Source organism: Patagioenas fasciata, chromosome 9 (assembly GCF_037038585.1).
Source record: "Patagioenas fasciata isolate bPatFas1 chromosome 9, bPatFas1.hap1, whole genome shotgun sequence".
Lineage (NCBI taxonomy): Eukaryota > Metazoa > Chordata > Aves > Columbiformes > Columbidae > Patagioenas > Patagioenas fasciata.
In genome coordinates this window covers 8049509-8066666 of record NC_092528.1, presented here as the reverse complement: position 1 = coordinate 8066666, position 17158 = coordinate 8049509, and the positions used below count along the sequence as shown (strand labels likewise).

General features: G+C 44.2%; 1 protein-coding gene across 1 annotated transcript; it reads left to right on the top strand.

Moving 5' to 3' along the window:
- The first annotated feature begins 191 nt into the window (after positions 1-191).
- Positions 192-15081, top strand: AMMECR1L (AMMECR1 like). Its single transcript, XM_065844164.2, has 7 exons — positions 192-534; positions 2634-3078; positions 7817-7927; positions 8415-8529; positions 9241-9331; positions 10314-10410; positions 11628-15081. The coding sequence occupies exons 2-7, from the start codon at positions 2672-2674 to the stop codon at positions 11737-11739; spliced, it is 933 nt and encodes a 310-aa protein (XP_065700236.1). The 5' UTR covers positions 192-534; positions 2634-2671; the 3' UTR covers positions 11740-15081.
- The last annotated feature ends 2077 nt before the right edge of the window (positions 15082-17158 follow it).

Below are 17158 nucleotides of genomic sequence, written 5' to 3'. Positions count from 1 at the left end.
CCCGCCCCCTCGGGTCCGCGCGCAGCCGGGGGAGCCCCGCGCGCCGCTGGCCCCGCCCGCCCCCGACACTGTTTGTCCTCGCACGTGCGGCCCGTCACGTGATGGGGAGGGAACCCGGCCCCGCGCGCCCTCCGGCTGGGAGCGGAAGTCCTCGGTATCTATGGTTCCGAGGGGGAAGGAGTGTCCTCGCCTCTCTATGGTCGGCGCTGGCGGCGCGGGGCCGACGGGAGGCTGGCGGACTATGTGCATTTTTCCCTCATTACCTCACGCGCGGGGAGGAGGCTGCCGGGATATCGGAGGACCTGCCCTCAGCCTCGCTCCGGTCCTCCAGCTCCCCGCGCTGCCTGGCGGCCCCGGGAAGCCCGGCCCGGCTCTCGTCCCCCCGCCGCCGGGCCCGCTTCTCCGCGGAGCCAAGCCCAGGCCCATGGCTCCATGAGGCGGGAGAAGGAGGCGGCGGCGGCGGGGCAGCAGCGGCGGCGGCGGCGGGGCTGAGGTGGAGGAGAAGCCGCGTCCGGCCCGGGACGGGTGCAGGAGGTGGGCGAGGCCGGGAAGGGGGGAGGAGGCGCCGGTTCCCGCCCGCCAGCGGCGAGCGGGTTAACGGAGATGGGGTGGGGGGGCCCCCCTCTCCCTGGCGCCCCCTGGCGGCGCAGGTTCTGCCCCGCGGGGGCTCCCGGGCCGCGTCCCCCGGCGGGACCGGCCGAACCCCCGGGGCCGCCGTCCCGAAGTTCGTGTGGGAGCGCGGGCGGGGGGTCGGGGCGGGAGCCCGGGGCGTCGTGCCGAGTCCCGTCCCGCAGCACCGGCCCCAGGCCCTTCGCGGAGGCGGCGGCTCCTCGGCCGGGCCGGGCCGCCCCCTCGGGCAGGAGTCGCTCCCGGGGCCGCGAGGGGTCGGGCCCGGGACAGCCGGGCTGAGGGGCCCCTCAGGGCGGCTCAGGAGAAACCCCTTAGGGTCCCGCCGCTCCCCGGCTGGAAATGAAGAGTTGTGGTTTCTAATAATTAATTATTTTTTGCCCTAAGCGCGGGCGACCTTCAGTGATGGCTCCAAAACCCTCATCTGTCCCAGAGGCTTCACTGAGCGCAACTTCTAACAGACACCGAAAAAAATCACGTTTACTTTGTCAAAGTTAGACTTTTTCCTGGTTTTGCTGCAAAGGTAAAAGACCACAGGAAAAAAGATAATTTTTTTTAAGCCTTGTACATTGCTCTTTCTGCAGATTATGGCTCTGGAACCTGGAGGTGAGGGTTCCTGAGCAGAGCAAGCGCGTTAGGTGTGGAAAGGCACATTCCCAACACCTCTCACACCGGTTCTGGTTGAGTTCAGGGCCATGTCACTCTTCCCACAGCTGATGGAACTTCAGGGATAAAGTTTATACTGTTGGCACGTGCAGAGCAGGGTGGGAGCCATCACAGCGTGATTTCGGTGTGTGTTCGTCCCCCCACTCCATGTGCACGCGGTCACTGAAGCACTGGGCTGAGCTGGGGGCTGCTTGGGTGGGTGAAGCAGGAGCCTCATGCTCGCAAGAGCAGAGTGTGACTTGCAGTTCTCCACTGTGTGTGTGCCTTACGTGTCTGTGCTTTTAGCCTCACTTGACAGCTTTTCCCTCCTGTGTGTTCAGATCTTACAGTGATGATGGTGTCACACTTATTTAAGTTCCTATCATGACGTGTGGTACTTGCCTGTCGCCTTTGTTCATTTTTGTCTGCACAGGCTTTCCTCCCTGTATTTGTTCCACCCCTTCTTGTGATGCAAGAGCCAGCATTCTCTTCTTTGCAAGCAAAACGCTGTTCTGGGTTTGGTTTTGTTGTGTTGTTTTGTTTTGTTTTTTACACCGTATCTGTTTCCTGCCATTACTGTTCCCTCCATTCGGGCTGTACTCTTCATCTCCTGACTGTGCACGCTTAAGAGCGCTATCTATTTACTTAATCCTAGAAAGTAAATGCAGATTCTAGTTCATGGGGTCTGGAAAAGAGTCCATTGTTTAGAAGATGGTGGTTCAGTGCTTGTTGCTTCTCCCTGTGTCTTGCTGAGGCGAGCTCTAAATCGAGGGCAGCACTCCGGGGAGTCCGACCCCGAGGGTGTCGTTTGGGGTTGGTGTCGCTCTTCTCTTGAGAATGGGGAAGGAAAGTGTGCTTGTGGTTTTTCAGAGGTTCATTTTCTGTTGGGTCAGATGTTGACCGAGGGGGAATGGGGATCAGAAAAGTGTTGGATGGGGTATATCTGTAGTCCGGAGTCTTTTTGTCTTTTTTCTTCTACACTCCAGAAGTTTCATTCTCTTTATGGGAAGACTGGTTATGTTTTGTTGGTTGGTTGGGTTTTTTTGTTTCTTTGTAGTTTCTTTTTTGCTTTACGAGCTGCCTATTACAGCATTCAGTACACCTGACCGATAACTTTAAAAGTGTGATTTCGTGCATGTGGTGTACACACTCTCCATTCATGTGTAAAAACACCCATTCTACTCACTGAACTGGTTATAGTTCCATACGTAGTTGCACATCGCGAGGGTTTTCTTCCTCTTTTGCTGCAAAATCCAGCCTCTCTGACCCCTGAGCAGAAGCGAGGAAGCCGCTGTTGGTTTTCCACCTGTAACTGTATGTGTGTTGCTTTTGTGTTTTTTCCCCCGCCCTCTCCTCGCCAGGGTTCTGCAGTGCTCTGGGCAGCGGGTTGTGAAGCAGGATGGGAAAGAGACGCTGTGTTCCTCCACTTGAGCCCAAGCTGGCAGCCGGCTGTTGTGGGGTGAAGAAGCCCAAACTGTCTGGGAGCGGAACGCACAGTCATGGGAATCAGGCCACGACCGTACCGGGCTCCAGTTCGGGGCCTCTCCAGAACCACCAGCACACAGACGGGAATAATGGAAGGGAGAACATATCTGACTTGACTTTGGGCCCGGGGAGTTCCCCAATTACTCGAATGAATCCCACTTCAGGAGCTCTGAGCCCACTGACTCGGCCCAATGGAACTGCCAACAGCACCAAGAACCTGGTGGTGACAGCGGAGATGTGCTGCTACTGCTTTGATGTTCTCTACTGTCATCTCTATGGTTTCCCGCAGCCACGACTTCCTCGATTTACCAATGACCCCTAGTGAGTAAATCCACGTGCGGGAGGAAAGCCGAGAAACTGGCATTCGGAGCTGTGGTTTGGTCGGGGAGGGACGAGGGGATGAAATTAGAGTTTTCAGAAAACGGTAAAATAATGCCATTAATTTGAAGAGGATCCTGCTCCTAGTATCAGGCACTAACTTGGTGAAGGGACAAGGGGAGAGACTTGGTTCTGTGAAAAAGGGGGAAGGGAATAAAGAAGGACATTGAAACAAGTTCCTGGCTCATTCTGAAACAGGTGCTGAGCTGGTGAGAGTTGGACAAGGACACTGAAAGTTGTCCAAGTGAATGAGTTTAGCAGGGAAGAGAGCCAGAGATTTACCAGTTGTGGAACTGAAAAAGCGAGTTCTGGAGATAGTGCCGGTTGCGCCATATGGGGAGAAGCGGAGAGTGAACTGCCAAGGACAGTACCAAGGGTAAGAGGAGAGGAGGTGATTAAGAGAAGCGTGAGGAGAAGGATTTATGAAGGTATTTCACTTTGGTGAGACTTAGTGAACGTTGATCTGAAGGTTGAATGCGTAGGTGTGGAAATGTTAATGTTGTTATAATGTTTGGTGGAAGAATTATACGGGAAAGATCAGTGACAGATGCACCTTCTGACACTCCTCCAGGGGCCACCTCCAGAACAATAGATAAAATAAAAGGTTGTTGACATCCTTAATTTAAGTTAATGAATTTTAAATTGATGTAAAGGAACACCGGCTTAAACAGGTCAAGGACTTGTTCCGTGTGTTGAGTGTCTGCCCACCTTCCCGGCTGTCGGTGTAGATGTAGGTTGTGCGTCCATGCGGTTGTTATCCCGGCAGGATTATGGATATGTGTTCCAAACGCGACTGCAGACTAAGCTGTTTAATGTTGTAAATACAAGTGAATGGAGAAATACTTTGGTCTAGGATACAGAATAGTTCCAGGGATTCCCCAGACTGGAATATTTCTGTTGTTGTTTTTCATACCTGAGCTAAGTAGACTCCTTTTAGAAAATGACACATTAGTCTCATTATTTTGTCACTTGAAATGCAAAGGGCTTTTTTGTTGTTGTTGTTTTGCTCTTAAGTCAATAAGAGAGAATATTTTATACAGATTGATTGTTTTGGCATTAAAGGAGATTTCCGGCTGGATTTTGTTTGTGTTGACTGCTTTCAGGAGTCTCAGCTGTTTGAATTTTATGCTCAAATTTGAAAAGTTATAAATCATTCACCAGGCATTTCTGTGCTACTAGATGGTTCTTTTAGATCAGCACTCCAAAGCAAAACCAGCTCTTCTCTTTTCTTCCCCTCTGGGCAAATGCCTACCTGAGCTTTCTTGTGTTTCAGCATTTATGCTGTTGCTTTTAGCGAATAGTCGTACATACTCCAGGGAAAAGTGTGGGGTTTGCTCTCCTGCAGAGCAGCACATAGGGATGATCTGTCACGCTTGAGACAGTAATGTAATCAACCTCAAGCCAACAGTTATTAAATACAAGAGTAAGCAAAGCAAAAATACATACATAATTTGCATTGTTCTCTTTTGTAATGTAATTCACGTCAGGGATATTTGACCAAAACGGAGAGATATATTAAAAGTCTCTCTGGACAGACAGAAAGGAGACTGTTGATGGAAGGAACAGAAGGATGCGCAGGTTTCTCCCGACCTGTTTCTCTTTTAAATTGGTGCTGGACCCTCAAGTGGAGGTAGAAGTAGTCGTGAAGGTCAGCATTCTGCTCAAACAGCGTAATAAAAATAAAAGTTACACGTTTATGTCTTAAAAACAACCATGAATTCCAGTCACCAGCTTGAGAGGATTGTGCACATGGACACCAATCTTGGTAGATACCTGTGGAGTGCGGGAACCAGCGTATGTGTCAGCAAAAACATTCACAAACCACCGCAGAGAAGGTGGCATTGCAAAACTTACAGCTGTGTCTGAATTAGCTCGGCAAATGAAAAAAATATCCCCTTTGCTGTTCAGGTTACTGAGAACATTATGATTTTGAACCTCTGTGGCATGCAAGTTGTTAATTGGTTACGTCTTCAAATTTTGTACTTCAGTCTTTGATTTTTTTTTTTTTAATAGTAGGTATTAGAAACGGGCACTAAAACTACCGTGCAAGTTTCTAGTTGCCACACAAAACAAATAAGATACTTTCATTTTAAAATCTGTACGGTAACGGGTTTTTTCCTCATACAAGCTAAATTCTGATTGGAACAAATGACATTTTGCTGCTTTAAAATTCCCTTTGTAGTTGCAACTGGAGAAGGTAGTTTGTAGTGGCTGAAATTCCCCTTTCCCCAGCCACCTCTTGCCAAACACACTCAGCAGGATGTCGTGGTTGCCATCATCTGCTCAGGATGTGGCTGTAAAGTACCAGTCAGTGCTTCTGGGTCAACACGGGCAGAAGGTTGTTCTGACTTTCCTCAACACATCTGGAAATACATTTTGCAGGGAGGTGCTATGGAACAATTGACTGTCGGCCGCACCTGTGATTTGCTGAGAGCATTTATTCCTCAGATACAGAAAATGGCGACTTTTCTATAGTGAAAAACTTGATAGTGGTGAAATTTTATATACTTGTACAAAATCATACTTTTTTTTTTTTTTTTTTAATGCCTCACTTGTTATGACCACAGTGAAAAATTGTCTAAAATGTGCTTTAAGATATTTTAAAATATGACAGCCTCCTGAATGTAATTATCCTGTCCTTTCTGGTAATATCTCTTCTATTATAGACGCAGAAAGCTGTGTCACAGCTCAGTGGAAACATCTTTTTTTTTGGAAGGGGAAAGAGGTGAATTGGAACTGTGAACCTTTAATTTGAATGGAAGAAGAGAAGGAACTAACTTAGATTTGTATCCTGTCAGTGATGCTTTCAGTTTTCTCCCTCCCCCTCTTCTGTTTGGGGTGAGTGTCACATGGGCCAAGCAGTGGTTTCAAAACTTTAATTAGATTAAGCTAAATTTCCACTGAGCTTTTGACAGTAATGTTTCTCAGAAATCTCCTTTGTAAGTTTAGTATCTTCTTTGTTGGAAAACTAGAACAGTAAAGCCTGTGTTTTGGGCAGGGAGCCCTAAGGTGGCTGATGGTTGTGGAAGAACGTTTCCGCTTCCTCGGTGGGCAAAGTCCTTCACAATTATCACCGAAAGGCTATTTGCTATTTTGGGCAGTACTTGGGCGCTTGGTCACAGCTGGTAACTCGATCCCGAGTGATGGATTTTTGCTGTGATTGAGTTTTTTCATTCCATTGTTGCTCAGAGGAACATCGCTGGGCGTTGCCTTATCGCTGCATTCTAAATTATGTTCTAATTACTTAGACGTGAGAAGCTCTGTTGCCTGTGTTTAAGAAATCCTCCACACTCTGTGCTGCTTTTGTTGTCTGGACAGAATCTCTTAGCATTTTTGTAGCGTTTGCTGAAAAGATGTGTTGCTTACAAGAACTTCAAGAGTTTGAAGAAAGTGTCTGAGCTCTGTTGTAGAATCAGTTATTCTGTCTTCATGTTTTAGAATTCTTGTTATTGTTTGTTTAATCCCAGAAAATTGTTTTCTTAACACTCCATGTTTTCTATCACATTACTTATCTTTTAAAGTTCAATCAAAATCCGCAGACTGATGTTTGGAATGACTATGAACTAACTTTCTCATTTATGCTGGGGTTTAAAGTGACCACATCTTGTATTCAGTACTCTGTAATCTAAAAAAAATAAGATTATTCATCCTGGTTTTATAATTAGATCAGCATCACCAGTTGCCTCGCAGAATATTCCAGATGTTTGGACGTTCTTGTAGAGCTGCAGCCACCACTGTCCTTTCTCTACAGTTTCTCTCTAGAGCTGTTTGCAATTTCACTCACTTCTATAGAAGTGAACACTTTGCATTTAATATTCACAGTCATCTTTATCTGTTTACCTCTTCACAAAGCTCTTTTGAATACTGTTATTCTGAAATTCTTTGAGGCTTAATCATGGTTTCTAGTATAACAGATTGAAATGAACCTGCAGAATTTGGGAATGTACTGCTTTGCCTGTAAATTCATGACAGTAGACAGGAAAATAGAAATTTGTATGATGTTTGAGGAGGAACTATATAGTGATTTAGGTATGTGTTCAGCTGGGGAGAATCTGTGTAAATACGGATCAAACGTAAGGTAAGCAAAAGATGTGAACATAAACTGTTGGAGCACTAGGGATGGATCCAGAAGTCAGATCCTCATGGAAATAACGGGAAAAAAGAACATGTAGGCTTGCTTTTTATCCCTTAATAAAAACATTTTTAAAAGCTTTTATTGCAAACCTGAATTATAGATGATTTGCAGAATGCTTGGGGATCTTTCAGGTTCAATGGTAATCTTATTTGCTTCACCTATATTAATTTTTATATGGGTTGTCATGTGAACTAGTGCTACTAAGTGGGGCCATTGCTCGCAGAGATGATCAGTGGGGTCAAATAACCTTGTCACTCATGAGAAGGTGACACAGAGCCCGGCCAGGAAGGTGTGGGTGGGAGCGGACAGAGTACTGCTGGGGAGAAGGGAATATGCCAAAAAGCGGGGAAGATATTGGTTTTTGCATTCGGGGGTGTGTTGGTTTTTATTATTGCTCGATAGCAGGTGAGAAAACATGTCTATTGGGGTTTATTAGAGGGAGAGAAAGCAAGTGGGTGCGTATGTGCTCTTTTATACCTCGTTCATCTCCCCTTAGCAACCCAGTATCTCCAGAGGCTGGAGTATTTATCTCTTTTGCCTTTTCAGTCCACTCTTTGTGACGTGGAAGACGGGGCGAGACAAGCGGCTTCGTGGCTGCATCGGGACCTTTTCAGCCATGAATCTTCACTCAGGACTCAGGGAATACACATTAACCAGGTAATTTTGTTGAAAATGAAATAAATATGAACTCAGTTTAATTTGCTGGAGATCTATAAGGGTTCGAGGTTAAGATGTTGGATCGAAATAGTTCAATGTAATGTGATTCACAAGAAAGTAAACCTGAGAAATGTATGGTAGTTAGGGTGAGGTAATGTATAAGGATTTACTGGAACATCTTTGCACCAGGTGAATTTTGGTTGACGTTTTAAGGCTTATGTAAAATCTTTCTTGCATACTAACAGTTTTGACATCTTACGTAGCACAGAATTTCTCTCCAGCTGCAGTAAGTGGAGCACAGTGTCAGGAAGCTGCACTAGTGTTTGCATCTTACAGTTCATTCAATTAGGAAGAGATGCAAATAGTTTTCTCTGCAGTAGCAGAGAGAAACATGTTTCATGAAGGCATAATCAAAATGGGGAAAACGAAGCATCTGACTCTTTACTTAGGTGCTTGTATTGGGCAATATATCTTCTGTTTTCTTTAGTGCACTTAAGGACAGCCGATTTCCCCCCCTGACCCGCGAAGAGCTGCCCAAACTCTTCTGCTCTGTCTCCCTCCTCACTAACTTTGAGGATGCCAGTGACTACCTGGACTGGGAGGTGAGAACAGGTGCATTTGGAACTCTGCATCCCTCTCTCGTTCCGTTCGGGTTCGGGTTAGTACATGGTGATGTGTCTCCTTCGTTACAGGGGTGTACGGATATTGAAACTGGGAGCAGAAGGAATGGGGCTGGAAATGTGGGAGAGAGGAAGAGGATGGGCTAGCAGTGTGCTTTTGGTTGGGAGGGGATCTGAATGGGAATAAGAGAGACATGGAAGTGTTTTGTGGATTTGGCCCAATACACGATGGGTGTAAATATATATAAAAACCTGGAAAGTATTTTGATGCTGTGAATAGAAACTGGGAATAAAAAGTAGTTAAGACTGAAGGTATTTTTGATTTTCAGGACCTCGTAAGTGTATTTATTTCAAGGAGGATTAAACAGACTTGGGCTGTTTTAGGCATGATTCTTGTGTAAAGATCTTGTCTTTCTTGCCCAACATAAGAGATGGGAAACTGTCAGACTTCTGACAAGACTTGGGGAGAAGTGTCAGGGAGACCAGGAAAGGCGGCAGTGGTCCTGTGTGCTGCCGAGAGAGCTGTTGTGAGACTGGCCTGGCAGGGACAGAGCGCGGGGAGGAGAACGTTCTTATCCAGGCAACAGCCAAACTGGCCAGAGAGACAGAGAACAGTGTTATGGGGATGAGAACTCGCTGAGGGGTTCAGGGCCAGCAAACACCTCTTATCTTGCTGTTCGTTTCCATCTATAGGTTGGGATCCATGGGATCAGAATAGAGTTCATCAATGAGAAAGGTGTCAAACGCACAGCCACATATTTACCTGAGGTTGCTAAGGAACAAGGTGGGTTCGAGATGGCAGCCAGACGTGTCAACACTTTGTGTCACAGAACTGGCTAACGTAAAGCCATGGATTTTGGGTTTGGATTGCTGTCCTCATAGTAGTGCCACCAGGCTTGATCTGGATAACTGACACTGGATACAGCTGCTGCTGGGTTTTCATCTGGCCTTTCTCTCGTCGCACATCTGTGCACAGCTGTATCTTAGTGTAAAAAATGGTTTAGGGCTTAAGAAATAGTGGATCTCAAAGTATGGATCTTCCAGCTTCATTCAGCGTTGCATCTTTCCTCTTCTATGTTTCTCCCACCAACTAGGGTAACTGCAGGCTGCACAGCACCAACAGGAGAGTTCCTTTCCTCCTCACTCTTGCTAAAGTAGCGTCCTCCAGAGGAGGGCAGGAAACAGGGCCCCTCTGGAGCACACTTCCCATTCAAATCTAGTAGCGGTCACCATGGTAACTGCTCAAAATATTGCCTCCTTTCCTCCACCTAGCAGAGTGGAGTGGTCGCATCCTCCTGGCCCTGGGGCAAAAGACTAAGGTAGGAATTTTAACTCTGATCTCTCACATAGCAGTGCACTGTGCTATCGCTAGAGCGTCAGGTTGATCCCCATTTGTCTGTGTAAAGAGCTGAGTATTGTCTTATTTTAAGGCTGAGAGAGCCAAACTGAAGTGGCACGTGATAAAACAGTTTGGGGTCCCTGCAACAGAAGCAAGGCGCAGACCTTCGTAAGGAGAAAGCTCATATGGAAAACAGAATTACTGTTGTATAGACCACTGCGGTTCCGATACGTGTTAGGAGGGCTTGGCATGTGCATATAGTGTGCATGCATAAGACCAGGAATGGCCAGTTCAGCACTGGTATTTCTAAAGCTCCAAGTTTCCTGTTTAGTTGTTCGCTTTTCTAGTGGCCTCTTAATGCATCTCTTCTTTTTGAAACATGATTGTTTTATATGAAAAATTTTCCCATACTTCTATTTTTCAATAGACTGGGATCAGATCCAGACCATAGACTCCTTACTCAGGAAAGGTGGCTTCAAGGCGCCCATTACCAATGATTTTAGGAAAACGATTAAACTCACCAGGTAAGGAGATATATTTGTCATCTTTGATTTTTACTTTATACTGTTTTGTGGGTAATTTAAAGTATTCGTACTCAATGTAAGTCTTTATGCCTCTTTCAGATGACAGATGTAGTTTGAAGGATAAAATAATAACGCCATGTGTTAGGCAGGTAATGTACATGGAATGAAGTGCAATGTGTTTGGTCCCTGCAGGATCCAAGTTAGTATTTTCTAAAAGAAGTGTCACTATTTTAATATTATCATCCACACGAACAATCAAAAGCAGCAGAACCTCTGCAAGTTAAAAAGGTTGATTTTTTTTTTTTAAAAAAAAGCTTTTTCCTTTTCTTTACAATGGATTTTTTTCTCAGCACGTTCACCTGTGGCTGGTGTAGCTATTTGGAGGTGGCAGCTGTTGTAAAACCAGACCACACTCAAATTTGGCTGCTTTTCAGAATTTGCTTCCTTTTCTATACCCCCAGCTGTCCTACTGGTGTTTCAGCTCCCTTTATGTTAGTAAAAAGTGGGACATTCTGGTTTTGTATAGAAACGCTAATTTATCAGGTCGTTCCTTACCTCTGGAGAAATGAGGTGGGTATGCAGGGTTTTTTTTAACAGGACAGGATGAAGGTTTTCATTAAAACCTGGTGTTACATTGATTAAGCGCAATTCACGACCACTTTGAAGTTACCTGGAAATCTCTGATATCTCAGAAGGGACTTCATGTTTTGTGAATTTTGATTGTACAACGTGGGCTAAGTCACATATATGCTACAATAAACCTCCCTTTACCCAACTCTCCATGATTTTCTCTCACTAACCTTCCAAATGTAACCGTAACCACAAAGTACATGATAGTGAAATACTGATTATTTAATCTCCGAAACTGGTCTTTTTCCAGCAGACTTTTCATGCCACTTTTCTTCCACAGCAAGTAGATAAAAAGAGTATGAATTGATGGTTTGTTTCCTGTGCGCTACTTCAGGAGTCCCCTTAATTATGCTCACCTTGAGTAGGGCTCAGCTTTTGGGACATTACAGCCAATTCAAGCTTAGACGGGTTATTCAGACCACTGCCTGAGTCAATCCCAGACAAAGTATATTTTGAAGTGAGTGGGTTCCTCTTGGTCGTCATTGGCTGTTAGCTATAAGGTGATCCGGGACGAATGTTTTTATGTCTAGTCCCTTCATATCGCCTGGTCTGCTGACGTTATTTTTGCCCTTATGCCATTCCCACAGGTACCGCAGTGAGAAGGTGACAATCAGTTATGCGGAGTACATGGCTTCCCGTCAGCATTGTTTCCAGAATGGCACTCTTCATGCCCCCCCCCTCTACAATCATTACTCCTGACACACGGCTGCATGACCAGTCCCACTCCCCAGTTGCTGCCAACGGCTATGACATCATCGGGGCAGACGCCTCCTCTTCCTGGTCCAGTTACTTCTATTACTGCACCATTTTATGATGCTAGCTTCCGTTGCCAAGCCTGCCTTCCAGCTGACCTGGGGGGAAGATGAGAGCGTGACAGAACTTCAGGGGCCCCCAAGCCTTATCTCAGCCTTCCCTCCGTGCAGGGGTTCAGTTGGATTGGGGCTCCACGCCTACGGACTGTTGTGAGGTGCAGAAGACCTCCAGGAGTGAAAGTGCCACTTCGGACCGGCCCGTTCTCGTGCGTTACCGACGCTCTGGGAACTCAAGTTGTTCGTTACGGAAGCCCCCCCAGATCAAGTAGGAGCATTCCCCTGGCAGCCTGGGCAACGGAGTCCAACAAAACATTTTTTAGGTTCTTTTTAATTTTTTTTAACCTCTGGTGTCTGTTTTGTACCAAGAGCTGATTGCAGTTCCCACACATCACAGGCGGACGTTATGATGTTGGGGAGGGTTGAACATCTGGATAGCACCCCATCCTCATGGAGAGAAACCACTTAAACACATGAGAAACCTTTGGATGGTATTGCAGATGACTTCATTATTTCAATAAACCCTAGGAGGCTTTAATTATCAGATCCCACTGCAGGTTGGATTCTCTAGAAATCCTCTTGGTTTACCGTTTTCTGCGGTTTTAGGCAGTGTTTTGTTGTGCAGTCTGCTGTGACACAGGAAGCTGGTTTGCCTGTAAGAGAGCAACTCGGCACATGCTGTGTATGTGAAGGACAAGGGACCTGAGTGTCCCTGGACAGTCTTCTCTGTTACAACCAAGTTTGGTGTCCAGACCCATGTAACAGAGCTGGATTGGAATTGGGATGGGGAGGGACTTGCAGGGCATTGACTGTAGTTATCCAAGTGAGACTAGTGACTGGCATTGGTTTAACTTGAGCTAACAGTCTCGGGGATGTTCCTTTTGATAGGGCAGCTGCTTCTGCTGGTGTGACTATCGATCTGAGAACTGGGCTATTCCAGTTGATAACAGGCCTGTGGAACAGAGCTGTGGGTTTTCACTGGTAAGTTATTATCTCATACAGTTGAGTCATTACCACATCAAGACAATGAGTGGGGAAACCTGCGTTACCCAAACTGCAGGGAACTCCTGTGCATTCTGTATTTCTTCTCCCATCATTGATGATTACAAGAAATGCTCAAAGAGCAAGATAAGTTATCGAGTTGTTACTTTGCAGCATCATTGAGGGATGTCATAAACTCTGAACTATGACACCATCTCAATGAGGTCACTGGACTTAAAAATATAATTTTGGTTTTTTTCATTTTGTTTTCCAAGTTTCTGGAAGGTCAATAATGATCAGGAAAGAAAATACAAGTGCATAGCAGGGTATGGCTGTTGGGTTGCACATATCTTTAAAGCTTGTTAGTGTGTGGTGATGATGGCTTTTAAAACTGGCTGAGGTTTCAAGCCCCAAATTGTCTCCCAGTGTGGCAGGGACTAGGGCTGGTAGAAAGCTCAGAATTGCAACGCTGCTGCTCCTTCTGGTCCTGGAGAAGCAATCGGAATTGCGCAGTTTTGCTTCGTGTTGGCGTTGCATTCCGCTGCTGGAGGAGGGAGATGTGAGGGCGAGGAGGGGGTGTCCCATTCTGGATAACAGTGCAATATCGACCCAGCTTTCCTCCTGTGCTGGGTCAGTCTTACAAATTGCCACTTTTCCCTTGTGATGTTGTTGAAAAGCAATTGAAGATTAAGGGATTGTTTCATGATTTCCTGCTGCTGAGAATAAATGGGTCTTGTTACAAACTGGAGTGGTTTGTAATTACTCCCAGGTGCCGTGTAGTGATGGGGGAGGGTGGGGTCAGCTCTGGACGTACCATTCACCTCTCCGCTATCCAACAGTACGATACATAGGGCTACACTCATTACTGGTCAAGTGTTCTACGTTAGAATTTAGTTTCTAAAAGGTTTAAAAAAAAAAAAGGCAAAAAAATGGTGCTAAAACTTCATCCCTGAGCACGCTCAGTGAGACTGGTCATGCAGGCATATAGTGCCAGGCTTTCCAACAATACTGTTTCTTTTTCAAATGTTTGCCCTGTTCTATGTCTTCAACAGTGTATAGTGTTTTCCTGATTTTGTTTTATTTGAATAGGGGATGACTAAGGGGTGGGGTGGGGAGGGGTAGCTGTCATTTTTAAAGAACAGAATTTTAGGATTGAGTGACTTGGTTGGTTGAAGCCTGACGTGGGCCTGATGGTTTGGGACTGGGGAAGCCTTATCCTCTCCCACTTCCATTTCCCCACTCGGTCTGTTTAAAAAAACAAAAACGCCTCTAAATATGTACTGTGTTCTTGTCTTGTTGCAGTGAGAAGTGAAGCTAGCAGGTCAGAAACACTGGTCTGCTGCCTAAGAACAGGCCCTCGCAGCTTTAGTCCCAAAAGGGTCCAGCTATAAAATCAGTTGAAAAGTGTGTCAGTAGTTCAGAAAAACGTGTGACAAGGACAGGTGGTCTCAGGCAATAATCCCATTTCTAGATCATTACACGGCAGCTATGTGTAAGGATGAAAGAGGTGAACTAGGAACAAAACATGCTTGGAGTTGCCTCCAAATGGAGGCAAATAAAATCCATGGTCAGTTGATACAAGAATTTCTCCGTGGCTGGGACAGCAGGTCAGAACTGCTCCTCAAGCAACTGTTCCCTGGTTTGAGCTGGGTTTAACTCATCCTTGGAAGCAAGTGCCTTTTGGTCTAGAAGGGCTTATTCTCGTGACAACCACAACTGAGGAATAATCTCACTGCAATTATGAATTGTCTTTGTTTTGCAGTAAGTGCAGGAGAATGTCTTTGATCACTGGAGTCTATCAGTGTTGGAATGTTTCCACTGTGAGGTTCTTAATTTTATCTTTTTTTTCATAACATTCAACAGTCAATCTCAACTGAGGCCATTTCAGTTTGGGAAGGTTTTATGGTCAAAAGATCACATATCTACAACTTATCAGAACAACAAAAAAAATCTGTAAGAAATTATAAGAGTTCATTTTATAGTACATTAACAAACATTTGCAATCTTCACTGACTATTAGTGCTGTTTTATGTTTGTATTCTGGAAACTACATGTTGTTTTGTTGGGTTTTTTTGGTTAATTTATTTCCTTAAAGCAGGAGACCTCTTCTGACCTTCAGTGCAGAGATGTCAGACCAATTCTTTGTATTACACTTGGTTGCCTCCTACCTATATAATAACTTCTGAGTGTAAATAATTGAACTCTATCCTCTAATGAAGTATTGTAGAGAATAAATCATAATGGATAAAGATTATTTGTACTGTCCTCTTTATGTGGTTTCTCACAGCCTTCACGGGGACTGAAATCTTTCTCATCTAGAAACACGAACAATATACTACATGTATGGATAGCAAACCTCTAAATTACACGAAACATCCAGAGCAAAAGGAAGGTGCCAGAATGAGATGCCAGCTCTGTGGAAGCATAGAAATAGTCGAGACAGGCTTGCTAGAAGATGGAGAGGAAAAATGGTAGGAAAATTAAAACCAAAGATGAAATATGTTTCATTAGTAATGTTATGGCGAAGTATCTTTCTATCCTGAAATAATGTTTGCTTGACAATAACTCTCTATTAGTCATTGTGATGGTGAAATATATAAAGCACACACATGCAGAACTCTGTGTCATACTGAAAAATCCTGAGTTTGTCAATCTGGTTTAAACTCTGATTCTTTTTTTTTCTTTTAAAATTAACTAATGAACATAGGAAACACCCGTCTTTCACGATTTTTACTAAATCTTTTAATGTTTGCTTTGGGACAGGGTCAGTTGATTTGTACAATAGTTCTGATGTACACATGCTAGAAATGCTGATGACAACTAAAAGGGATTAAGGTTTCCATATCTTAATCGTATCATATTTAATCCACCAAAAATTTAGATGATTGTTTTTTAAATACAGAAAGACTGCTAGAAAGCTTAAAAACTGCTCAGAAGGGAAATTTCTTCTGCTGGCACTTTAGAAGGAAAGCATATTACAAGGTACGATTATACTAATAATAGAACATCCTTGTTATTAGTTCTTCTTATATTTTATTACACTGAGGTATTTAGCTAAGCCTTTTTAAAGATCTGTGTTGGTGCATTAGTTGTTCCTGGGTCTGTTTTTCAATTGTGACAATGTAGAAATTACCATAATAGATGTGTCTAACAACCTAATCACGAGTCTCCAACAAGGGTCAATACTTTTTGCCCCGGAATGTGGAATACTAGAGGCTCTGTCCACAATAAATTATACTCAGCCAAGTCTTTTTTAATCACTTCATTTTAAAATATGATCAGTAACTATGCCTAAAACTTCCTATAGTCATTCACTTTGTTTTAATCTAGCTCATCTTTTTTTTCAAGCACATCTTCCACTTGAACTGATAAATGCTGAAAGTCATTACTAGTGAGGAAGAAGCCAGTGCAGTTTAAAAGTAAAGAAAAAGCCAGGTACTCTGCTAATGTTTGCTTCGTTGCAATGGCTGAACAATATTTACTGTGTTTTATTAAGTGCATTTTAAAAATTCTTAAGAAAAAATAAAAGGGGAGGGTGCAGTGGGGAAGCAGCTTCCATTCAGGAATGTTCTTATTTGTCTCTGATTCTTAAGTCCTTAACCAAACACATCTGTGATAATGAACATTTATCTTTCATGAGAACCTCTTTAGCTGTATCTATAAACTCTTGCAAGTACCAAGCTTTCTCTTAATTGTTTTAGTCTTTGTATACTTTAGTAGAACAGATCCTTGAGGAAAATCAAAAGTGAAATTAATAACTTAAACCTCTGCAAGCGACCTACTGCTCTGAGAATCACAATGTTCGGAGTAGGTGGGTTATTTGAGAAGCCATCAGGATTTCAAGTGACTTTAAATGCTTCTCTCACCAATCTGGCATGGATTTCCTTGTTTTCTTGTAAACCTAATTGAAATTGTTTAATTTACCAGATGTTCCCCAAGATATTTTCATTCCGTCTTCATGAATGTCTTTCCGCATGTATCACTTAGCAAATGTTTCCAGCTTCTCTGCTGTGCTCATTTATCCAGATAACAAATGTTATCTATTAAATGTTATATAACATTTAAAAATATTTAATAAATTATGTGGTAAATAACATTTGTTAGGTAACAAATGTTATCTGTTAAATGTAGCCTGGATCTATGATTTCATCCCCTTCATATTCTCATAGTATATTCTTAATTTGTTCCTTTTTCCAGCATGCAGGGAACAATTCACCTCGGCACAGATGCAAGTTTGTGAGAACAGGGGTGGTTCCATCACAAATCCTCCAACAGTCTATTTTTGCCTTTCCTTAAGGGCGCAGGATGACACAGTAAGGTCTGATAAG

What these genes read in the sequence shown, in the direction of transcription:
- AMMECR1L (XM_065844164.2), top strand. Translation starts at nt 2,672, where the DNA reads ATGGGAAAGAGACGCTGTGTTCCTCCACTTGAGCCCAAGCTGGCAGCC. An exon ending in GTGACTACCTGGACTGGGAG is followed by an intron (nt 8,530 to 9,240) that starts GTGAGAACAGGT and finishes TTCCATCTATAG; the next exon opens with GTTGGGATCCATGGGATCAG. An exon ending in AAAACGATTAAACTCACCAG is followed by an intron (nt 10,411 to 11,627) that starts GTAAGGAGATAT and finishes CCATTCCCACAG; the next exon opens with GTACCGCAGTGAGAAGGTGA.